General features: G+C 44.8%; 1 protein-coding gene across 1 annotated transcript in view; it reads right to left on the bottom strand.

Moving 5' to 3' along the window:
• The window catches only part of Clec16a (C-type lectin domain containing 16A), a 229553-nt gene that overhangs the window by 130365 nt on the left and 87402 nt on the right, over window positions 1-11786 (bottom strand). The window contains exons 13-14 of the mRNA XM_050136455.1: window positions 3848-3970; window positions 594-784 (exon numbers count right to left, since the gene is read on the bottom strand). Coding sequence (XP_049992412.1) covers window positions 594-784; window positions 3848-3970 — 314 coding nt within the window. The remainder of the gene's footprint in view (window positions 1-593; window positions 785-3847; window positions 3971-11786) is intronic.

The following is an 11786-nucleotide window of genomic DNA, read 5'->3' as shown; positions in this document are numbered from 1 at the left end:
TTTCTTTCTTTCTTTCTTTCTTTCTTTCTTTTTTTCTTTCTTTTTTTGTTTTTTCGAGACAGGGTTTCTCTGTGGTTATGGAGCCTGTCCTGGAACTAACTCTGTAGACCAGGCTGGTCTCGAACTCACAGAGATCCACCTGCCTCTGCCTCCCGAGTGCTGGGATTAAAGGCGTGCGCCACCACCGCCCGGCTACATTTTCTAAAACTAATGAAGGGGAACAAAAGATGATAAAAGATACTGAGAACCTAGTAAATGTGTATTTTAGCACACACACACACACACACACACACACACACACACACACACACATGCCCACACGTGCACACACACACAAAACAATAAACCAAACCAAACTAAAACAAAAACACCCAACATGGTAGGTGGATACGTTTCTACATGTATAAAAGCTTTGTCACATAAAAGGAACATATGAAAACTTTTGGAGCTGATCCAGAAGTGGATTATTCCAAAAGAAGCTACTGCAATACAAGAATGTGGTCTGGATGGAAGGAGGCATTTCTGGACATGTGTAGGATCTTGGGAGTCACAGGTGTCTCAGGCCCAGCTTCTCTGAACTATGTGAGGGATGCTGTGGAACCGGCAGTGCCAGCAGCCTCGTAAATGATCTCCTCAGCTGAGGGACAGCATAGGAAGGGAAGGCATGGACTCACCTCCAGACAGGCCAGATGCACATCCTTGATGACGCAGCCGGAGCTGGTCAGTACTTGCTGCTTCAGGAGCAGGCAGCTCACCTCCAGTGTAGCCAACCGAATCCTGCCATCTGCAGAGCACACCAGCGTCAGCCCGGTACCCCAGAACCTAGTGCTCACCCCAGGTACAAGAGGTCAGCCCAGTGCCCATCCAGGATACAAGGCTCTTGTTTTCCTTTTTTGAGGGTATTCATCACCTGAAAGACAGTCTTGCTCAAGGCTTCTTGTGTCCAGGGGAGCCCAGAGGGAGCTACACATGTCAACTCCCTTTCCAGTAGTTACAAGTCAACACGCCCTGGTAAGCCTTTTAGCTCCTATCTGTCCTGAAGTCCCTTTATCAGCTGAACAAGGGAAGATGGGAGAAGGTGGAAGGCTGTGCTGTAGCTGTGTCTGTCCAGCATGTTTCCCACTCCAGTACGGGTTCAAAACTAACAGCCCACTCTGGATCATGTAACTCAGTGGAGTTGAGCCTTCTCTCCTTTCTAGAATGAGGATATCACCTGTTAGGTCTCAAACTCAGGACAAGTCTCACTCAGCACTCCTCACCCCAACCCCTACCTAAACCTCTCCCTCCCAAGGGCAGGGCTTCCTTTCCTTTCCCCCAGCCCTATCCCTATATAACAGCCATTTTGGCTAAGCTGGTCTCTTGGCCCAGTTCACCTTTCTTAGTCAGCAGCCTCCTCTTTTACCACCCCCCCTCCCTTTCTCTCCTCTTATGATCTGGTTTAGTTTGCTGGCCATGTTCAGCCTGGACCTTCTGCTGCATTTTCCCTTGACTCTACCTCCACTCCCCCCCAAAATGCCTTGTGCTTTAGGATAGTCAAGAAATAAAAATCCTCCTCCTTTTTATTTCACATTTTCATTTACCACCCAAGTTTGTGTGCCCAAGGAACTCCCATCTCTGCTCAAAAAGATCAGGTAGCAACAAGCAAAGGAGCCCAGTAGAACCAGTAAGGCTCAATTTTACAGTGTGCAAGAAAAAATGCTGGGCACAGGCTCTCCATGTGCTGGGGTGTGGCAAGGACAGGAACACTACTGGGGCCTGGATGAATGGGTATGATAACCAGCACCAGTCACCTCCCTTCCCTTACTGACACTGTCCCTCCCACATGGCTTGAGCACGCTGGGTGTCTATAGAGATCTCCTCTTGGGGGGGGGGGGTGTTTGCACAGCACCAGGCTCCAGGCCTAGCACAGCATGAAGCTCATCACAACTTGGTCACAGTTAACAGAAACCCAACCCAGACCAGCTTAAACTATATAAGCAGAAACTGAGAGACAAACAAACACAAACACAATGGCTAACTTACAAAATCTGTTAGGGTAATGGGGGAGCTGAGGTACAGCTGAGGCCAGGGTCTCAAATAATGTTTTCAGGACTCTATGCTATGTTCTGGGTTGCTACTGGAAGCCACCTCTTTCCTCCTAGGGAAGACACCCATCACCCAGAGCAAGGCCAACTACTGTTAAGTAAACTGTCCCATGGGTCTTTGCACTTTATCTAAGGAAAGGTAGAGGTGTAATAGTAGAAAGAGGAAGCAGAGAACCTCTGGGCCTTGTTCCTGAGGTCTTAGACCCTGGAGCCCAAGCACACACTCCCCAGGGACATACCCCGAATACCAGCCCTTTTGCTAATAATGCCCTGTAGGTGCTGTTGAAATAGATGAGAAGAAAAATTTGTTCTTAGCTTAGCATGACAAAAGCTCAGGGAAAGTAGTCCCTACCTACTAATGCAGCTCCAGCCCACCTCCTCCAGACCTCCCATCCCCTCTCCATCCAGAGGTCTATGTGCATACTCCCTCTGCTGGTCAGCAAGCTCCTGCCTTCACAAGTGCAGGTCAAAGAGCAGACCCTATTCTTGGCCATAGCTCAGCTCCCCTCAGTGCCCTAACCCACATGGCTCCCACTGCACCCTGCAAAGCTTGCTCATGACTCCAGCCCCAGGAAAAGGCTCTGCCTCCTTTAAGTGGAGCTCTCAGGAATAACTGACCCCAAAGAGTACCCAATGTCTTGAGTCACACTCTGTGTCCCTTTTCCTCCTACTCAGGGTCCTAGGTTATCTCTTTTTCTTTGCTACCACTAGGTATGAACAGTGTCTCAAGGGCTCAATCCACGACATCCCTTTCTTCATCTAGACCTTTACAGACCATGCATGTTGTTCCCCAATGCTAATTTTGTCCTGACCTCTGAGTGTAAGACCCCATCTCCACAGTGACAGCTTTTGGGATTTGAGTTGTGGCTCTTAGCTGGTATGTAGGATACAATCAGAAAGCATCTATTCTGTGAATAACTGCTATGATACCTGCTGTCACCCAGAGGCCACTGATCTGGCTTTCCAGGTCCTTCTCCCACTTGGTAGCATAGCCACATAGTGCTCCAGTCACCACTGACCAACTCTGGTTGACCTGGTCCAGGCTTACCACACCAGGCTGCTCTAACCATACTCTTCCCCACTGAGGCAAGCAGGTGGCCAGATTGTCCCCTATGCATTCTCTCATTCTAGTAACCTTTCTCCTGTCTCTGTAGAGAACTTGCCATGCAACTATTGACATTCCAGGCCAAGTAACTCTGTGCTGTAGAAGTCCTGTGCAACCTGAGATATTTAGCAGTGTCCTGGACTTTTAGCCACTAGAGGCAGGAACATTCTTAGTCATTCAGCTTAAAATGTCTGCAGTCATAGTCACATATATCCTGAAGGAAAAGTTACCCTAGCTGGAAAAGCCGTGCCTAGAGCTTCATTCCATTCTGTCATTGCCTTAGTAGTCTGGCTGCACACGGGTACTGGGTCAAACCACTGGAGACACTGAGCACAAGAGTGTACTTTCACTCAACCCTTCAAATGGGTTGCCCTCACTCTGAGTCACAGCCTACTTCATTCCCACAGTACGGCCTCAGGCTTCCCAGAGAGGAGGGTCCCAGCCATCACAAAAGCAGCAGAGTAAGGCTGGTGCAGAGAGAGAAAAGAGAGAGGGAGCTACAACCAAGGGTAGGGACAACCCCAGCGATAAAGTCCTGGGTCCAATAAAAGACAAATGATGGTGGCTAGAGGAAAAAGAAAGGGGTGAGATTTCTCCACATCCAGAACCTAGGGCTCATGGTGCCTGGCTAGGGATCTAGCCCCTAAGACAGGGGTACCTGGTTGGGCAGCATTGTTCATGATTCTGATGAGTCTCTCAGCTAGCAGATGGTTGTAGGTGGTTTTCTCAACTGCACTTGGCACTGGGAGCTGGATTCGCTCCAGTTTTTCAGGATCCATGCCTGGAATGAAGAAAGAAGAGAAACGGCCATTGGCAAAGCTGCCTCAGTGAGCATCTTCTTCCTAAAACTTCAACGTCAGCCTGTGATTCTTCTTTGTAAAGTGAGGCCTGGTCACTGCCTTCTGTCTGGGTTCTATGTACACTGAACATGCATAGATATAGCAAAACATACAATTTCTGGTGGTGGGGAGATGGTTCTGCTGGTAAAGTGCTTACTGCACCGGTATCAGGGCCCAAGCTCAATTCTCAGAAACCATGTACAGTATGTGGCACATACTGTAATTCTAGTACTGGGGAAATACTTGGGGCTCACTAGTCAGAGAGCCTAGCCCAGTTGGTGAACTCTAGGCTAGTGAGAGACCTTGTCACACAAAACAAAGGGGGTGGTGCCTAAGGAAGACCCAAGGTTGGCTCCTAGCCTCCAAAGACACGCATATGCTCACACACACGCACACAAATGTGTGCATGTGCATAAAATCATACAAACCATATTATTTTCTATTGCCATTTGGTGTGATAATTAACAGTAACTATGAAAGCCAGATGGAACAGTGTTCTCACATTCTAGCCAATGACTGTTGACTGAACTCACTGGAGCCCAAGGCCTACTCCGTCTCTATTAGAAGCAAGGGCTGGCAAGCGCTTAGCAGACACCAGTGGTGGCATCTCTGACAGATGAAGCAGAAGCAAAATGGAGCAGTTTTCCCACAGAGCAACTCATTGCTGCTCTCTACCACGTCTGTGTGCCACATATGGGCAGCCCTTTGCTGGGCACTTTCTAGCCCTGCAGACACAGACCCAGAGAAACAGAGATGAGACATATGAGGCTCCAACAACCACAACCTTAAGCTCTCATGCTGGCGGCAGGCTCTGAGCTGAGTGGGATGCCAGCCCTACCCCTGAGGAGCAGCAGAGAGGAGCCGAGTTAAACCTTTAGTCTAGGTAGGTGCACAAATAATAAAAATTCATAAAGCATATCTACCACTAAGACACCAAAAAAATTTTCCCCCTCAGGGGAAATGAATAGTATTTATTAAAAGACAAAAGAAAGGGTGGGGTGGAGGGTGGCTAAGGAAAGGGAATGGGTAAGTCTGTAGCCATAGGCCATGAGATTATTTTTCTAAAGAACTGCCAGGAACTGAGATGACAGGAAGACCTGCCAGCACTGTTATAATGGTACAGGCCTGAGGCAGCACTCTGCAGACTCCTATCCTCTCATCTGACACAGTGCTTGAGAAATACTTGCAGAAATAAACACAGCGCTTGACCCAAGCAAGGAGACCCCTGTGGATTGTTTATGCCTGAAGCATAGTTTTTCCTGTAATCTAGTTGGGGGAGGTGGTACTCTCAGAACTCTTGAAATGTGGTCCCTTGAGTACCAGGTGAGGCTTTGTCTAGAACCTTGATGAACAGTGGAGGTGGCACAGCTGGTTCCCGAGGAATCCCTGCTCTGTGGGTGCACTGGTGCCTTAAAGCAGTATTCTGCTTTGTTGAAATGACTTGGGCAGGAAGCAATAGCCTGAGGGTTGTTGTGTAGGCCTCTCTCATGCCCACAGTGTGGCTCTGAAGCTGAACATGTAGATTCTGCATTTTGATGCCAACTGTCCAACTTGGAAGAACTCTGAAGTACATAGTAAAAATGGCAATCCAAACTTTTTGGCCTTTACTTTCCTAGAGGTATCACTCCTGTCCCAATATCTCTCCTTCCTTCCATTTGAGGGGTGGGACATACAGGGCAGGACTGCTGCTCTATGGCTCTGAGCAAAGCTCTGGCTGCCCTTCCTCCCTAGCACACTATACCATCAGCTCCTCCAGTCCACAGAGGTGGAGCCTCCTAGATAATAGGCAAGCTGGAGCCAGAGCTTGAGTTTTTTTTCCTGGGATTTCTCTAGCTTTCCTTAGACTTTCTGAAACATGAAGAGATCTGGGGCAAAATCTTCCAGAGACAGGAAGAGATCCCTCTGAGGTCATTTTGTTCTTTCTTGGCCATCTGTCAGGGGAGGATCCCAGAGCCCTGAACCCCCCACTCTGGTCCACACAGTATATCAAGCATGTCTTTGGCGAAGAAATTGAGGCTCAGTGTGATGCTTCATGCTTTCTCAAGGTCATAGAGCATGCTGAAGGCAGCGGGGCCACCTTTAGATGACTCCAGAGGTGACTGAAATCCAGTTAGGGAGGGATAGTGGCACCACTCATACGGGAAGCTCACTATGAAAGCCACATTCAAGGGGCTGTGCATTCCAGGGCTCAGCAACAGTCACCACCTCCAACCAACCAAAAGCTCAAGCTCTATAGGCAAAGATAGAATTTTCTGGAGGAAGGGTAGGATCTTATTATAAAGACAGTCTTCCTAGTGCCTACACAAGAAAAATAATGCATAAAAAATAAGTCTTCATAAAGTGAGCTCAAAAAAAAAATGTTTGCCCAAGGCCACAAAGGTAACAAAAAAATCTGGAGCCAACTCCATCTTCTGTCTTTCTGGCCCACATCACAAGATCCCTGCTCGTTAGTTCTTCCCTCTTCCTGTCCAAAGTATGTGTGCCATGCTATTTAGCAGGGTTCTCAACACAAAATCCTCTGGGTTAGATCTTAATGGAGTTATTTTATTTTATTATTTGAAATTTTTAATTATATTTATTTATGGGGATATAGGTAATCTATGAGAGTTGGTTCTTTCCCTCTACTATGTGGGTTCCTGGGGATCAAATTTAGGTTGTCAAGCTTGGCAGCAAGTACCTTCATTTGTTGAGTCACCTTGCCAGATTTAATTTTAATCAAAAATGGCCTACTACAAACAAAACAAAAACAAAAAGGTTCTACACTATGACAACTGAATAGAAGAAAAAGTTATCACAGAAGCAGCTGGAGGAAACAAGAGCCTAGCAGTTTGTGAGCTGAGGACAGTTCAACCGTATGCCAGGGGACAGACAGCATTCTGTGACAAGCACTGCATCACCACCACCATTCTTTGGAAGCCACGTGTGGAGAAGCACTTGATCTGGGATTTTAACTACCTGACTAAAAGAAAATACTGGCTGACAGTGGTGAAGAAATTAGGTGAACTCCACTTAACTAGATGGAATTACAGATGTGGGTGTGTCTGGGAGGGTGTTTCCATGGAGGCTGAACAGAGCATGCAGACCCCTCCTCAGAAGCATCACTCTGCTTCCAGACTGAGGATACAATGTGACTTGTTGTTTCATGCTCCAGCCAGAGTGGACTGTGTCCCTCTAAAACATGACCCAACATGACAGGGACATGTATGTAAAAGGTAAGAGCAACGGATGTGACACATATGCACCATAGTTTTCAGTTACAGAAAGGCAGGTTCTGTGGCAAACACGCTACACCTTCATTTTGCTCTGTCTGAAATAAGCCTCGGGAATAATATATTGTCCTATGTGCTCAAATCTCAAGTGTCTTAAAAAAAAATTTCCAATGAGCAGCATATAGCCAATTGAGATCTACCTCCCGGCAGGCCATTTGCTTCCTCATTCCCTTCCTGCCAATGGTCGGGATGGTTGGAGGGACTTGAATTCATAGCCTAGGCTGGTCCAAAGAGTCCATATTGCTGCAGAGTGTCACTTCCAATGAACTAATTCAAAGAATCCAGAAGAGAAAGGGAAGGCATGGTTCCACACTGCAACTAGTGACTAAACCTCCCTCCCAACTCTGATTTCCGGATTCTTCCTTCTTAGCTGCAGTGCTTGCTCATGTCAAGGTTGGAAGACACCCTTAGCAAAGATATTTATAGGAGGCCATGGAGACCTGACCCACGACTAGAAGGGAGCAGGTAAATATATCCACTAGTTTTCTGTTTCTTGTGACTCCCAGGTTCTCCCAAGCTATATCCTGTAGGCATTCTCAGAGCTGGAACACTTTAGGCCAACTATGCCGAGAGCCCAGCAGATGTTAAGTCAATTTCCAATGTGCTTCCCATGCTGAGCTTCTGGCAGCTGCAATCTGGGTGGTGCTTGCTGGTCCTCATGCCTAGAACTTTGTCACCTACTTTCTAGCTTTCCCTTACCTCTTGTGCTATTCCAGGAATTTCTCAACAAAACAAAACAAACCCCAAAGTCCAAGCGCCTCCTGGGTAAGCAGCTGGGGCTGGGGAGAACAATGAGTGAACTGGAAAGGCTTAGGCATACAGAGCTGCTCTGCACACAGACTCCATTCAGACTTGACCAAAAGTGCAGACACTAACCAGAATTCATTATGTGGCCGACTGAATCATGACACCGCCTTCCTCATCAGGCAACCCTTCCCACTGTGGGCTGCTCATTTCAGTACAGTATCTCATCTATTAAGATTTACCAGAAGGTCTGAGCTCACATTTGGTTTCTATTAACAAAGCTTTTAGGCTGAAATTGTCTTATCAGGGAAAAAATACCTACTAAGAAGAGAATATCTTGTTCGGGACCTGCTTCAGGGGGAAGGATATGGAGAAGAGAAGCTGGAATCAAGTGTAGATAACCAGAAAGCCAGCCAATCAAACAGCTTCCATTCAAAATCACCAAAGGCAGCCCCTGTGCTCAGTGGCCAGGCTGGCACACCAAGTGTAGTAGCTTTTCTACCAGCAGCTTCCCCAAAGAACTGGCCTCGGGTGTCAAACTTGAGCTTTTCCCATTTCTCTTTAATTTGCCTCTGTAAATGGTCCATTTCCACTGGCTTTGAACATTATTTGCCACAGAGAAAAAGGAGTCAGAAGTCAGTCATCATCCAGATCTCTGCCATCCACATCAAAAGGAAGACCTATTCCCAGCCTTGAGCCTCTCCTGTTTTCCCTTAGTGACTGACATTAGCACAAGGTACTTGAGCCAACTGTAGCAGTCACCACCAACTCATCCTCCTGCTGGGCCTACACTCTTCCGATATTCAGTCTATCAGCATCTCCAGTTCTGACTCCCAAGCCTGTCACAGCTCTCCCAGCTCCATTTCAGCTGCCCTAAAGGTCTCCACTGCTTCCCAGAGAATTGTTCAGCTTCTCTCTAGCAGTGTACTCCCCACCCTGAATAATCTGTTCCCACTAGCCTGAGGTTCCTCTGGAAACTTGCATCTGAGGATATTCTTTTCTTTCTTGTTTTTTAAAATTACTTATTTTATGTGTATGTGTGTTCTGCCTGCATATATGTCTGTGCAATACATACATGCATTGTTAACAGATGGTTGTGAATTACCTTGTAGGTGCTGGGAATCAAACCTGAGTCCTCTGGAAAAAGTTGGTGCTCTTTAACCACAAAGCCATCTCCCCAGCATCCCTGAGGCCATTTTCCTACCCCTAGAGAAGGGTTTCCCACTAATCTTGGCTCCCCCACCAGCCCTAGTAGGCCTACACCCTACTCCTTAAATACGTATGTATTTCCCCACTGCAGGCCCTTTGCCTGAAGCAGTCTGCTTCAACCTTACAGAAGCTGTCCTGTCCATAGGAAAATACCGTGGGACAATGGTCTTGTACCCTGTAAAGACATGTCACTTGTATTGGTTTAATAAAACACTGACTGGCCAGTAGCCAGGCAGGATGTATAGGCAGGGCAACCAGAATAGGAAAATTCTGGGAAGAGAAAAGGCTGAGTCTGCAGTCATCACCCAGTTGCAGAGGAAGCAAGATGAGGGTGCCTCACTGATAGAAGGTACCAAGCCTCATGGCTAACACAGACAAGAATTATGGGATAATTTAAGATATAAGAGTTAGTTAATAAGAAGCTTGAGCTAAAATCAGAAATGAAAAGGGGGACACAACAAACATGGAGGAAATCCAGAGAATCTTAGGTCATATTTTGAAAACCTGTGCTCCACAAAATTAGAAAACTTAAAAAAAAGGACAACTTTCTGAATAAATATCACTTACCAAAATTAAATAAAAACCAGATAAGCATATTAAATAGACCTATAACTGCTTAAAAAAATAGAAATAGTCATCAAAAGTCTCCCAACCAAAAAAAGCCCAGGACCAGATGGTTTCAGCATAGAATTCTACAAGATTTTCAATACCAATACTCCTCAAATTGCTCCACACAAGAGAAACAAAAGGAACACTGTCAAACTCTTTTTATGAGGCTACAATTACCCTGATACCCAAACCACCGAAAGATGTTACTAAAAAAGAGAATTATAGACCAATGTTCATCAAAAAGCATGAACATTGATGTAAAAATACATTTGCTGATAATATGATAGTTTACATAAGTGACCCCCAAAATCCTACCAAGCAACTTCTACAACTCATAAACATCATCAGTAATGTAGCAGGATACAAGATTAACTCAAAAAAAAAAAATCAGTAGCCCTCCTTTGATAAATGGGCTGAAAAAGAAATCAGAGAAACAACACCCTTCACAATAGCCATAAATAGCATAAATATCTAGGAGTAACTCTGACCAAAAAAGTGGAAGACTTGTGTGACAAGAACTTTAAATCTTTGAAGAAAGAAATTGAAGAAGACACCATAAAGTGGAAAGACTTCCCATGCTCTTGGGTAGGTAGAATTAACATAGTAAAAATGGCAATTTTATCAAAAGCAATCTACTGATTCAATGCAATGCCCAGCAAAATCCCAGCAAAATTCTTCAAAGACCTCAAAAGAATAATATTCAACTTCAGATGGAAAAGCAAAAAANAAAAAAAAAAAAAAAAAAAAAAAAAAAAAAAAAAAAACCAGAATAGCTAAAACAATCCTGTACAATAAAGGAACTTCTGGAGGCATCACAACCCCTGACTTCAAACTTTACTACAGAGCTAGAGTACTGAAAATTGCCAGGTATTGGCATAAAAACAGACAGGAGGGCCAATGGAACCAAATCAAAGACCCAGATATCAATACACACATCTACAAACACCCAATTTTTGACAAAAAGCAAAAAATATAAAAGGGAAAAAAGAAAGTATATTCAACAAATGGTTCTGGCATAACTGGATATCAACATGAAAATAGATCCATATCTACTGCCATGCACAAAATTCAAGTCCAAATGGATCAAAGGCCTCAACATAAAACCAACCTCATAGAAAAGAAAGTGGAAACTAGAAGTGAACACATTGGCACAGGAGAACTCTTTCTAAATATAACCCCAGACACTGAGAAAAATAATTAATAAATGGGACTGTCTAAACCTTATAATAATAAGTTTTATAGGTTAGATGAAATGATAAAGTCCTTGAAAGATTATCAAAACTCATTCAAAAAAAGAAATGATCTAATATCTCCAATAAGAAATTCGATGGTTAAAACCTTCCTTCAGCTGGATGTGGTGGAACACACCTGTAATCCCAACACTTAGGAGGCTAAGACAGAGGGGTTGCAAGTTTGAGGCTATCTTAGGCTACATATCTGATCTCAAAACAAAACAAAAAAATCCTCATAGAAAATACCTTGTCCACACAGCTTCACTGGTTCAAAGAATACTTACAAAAGAAATAATCCTAGCTTTTTAAAAAAAAAATATATATATTTATTATATATGAATATCCCAAGAAACTAAGGAGGATGAATTACCTTCCAGTCTACACTCTAAGGTACATCACTGCAGTGTAGCCAGATAAGAGAATTGCAAGAAGTCTCTATATAGATTAGTGTTCCATGAACATACATACAAAAATCCTTAACAGTGAGGGTTGCATATCAAATTCAGATGAGGCCTCAGCACTGTCTATACCAGGAATGATGGTGCACATCTGCAATCTCAGCATTTGGGAGGTCAGAGGCAGGAGAAGCAGAAGTTCACAGTCATCCCTAGCTACAAAGTGAATTTCAAGATAGACTGGTATGCATGAGATCTTGCCTCAACAAAAAAGAAAGTTCTTAAGAAAATGTAACAGGT

Source organism: Alexandromys fortis, unplaced genomic scaffold (assembly GCF_014885135.2).
Source record: "Alexandromys fortis isolate MF-2015 unplaced genomic scaffold, M_Fortis_MF-2015_v1.1 scaffold_29, whole genome shotgun sequence".
NCBI lineage: Eukaryota > Metazoa > Chordata > Mammalia > Rodentia > Cricetidae > Alexandromys > Alexandromys fortis.
The sequence above is the reverse complement of the archived record's forward strand: the minus strand, read 5'-3'. Positions and strand labels throughout refer to the sequence as shown.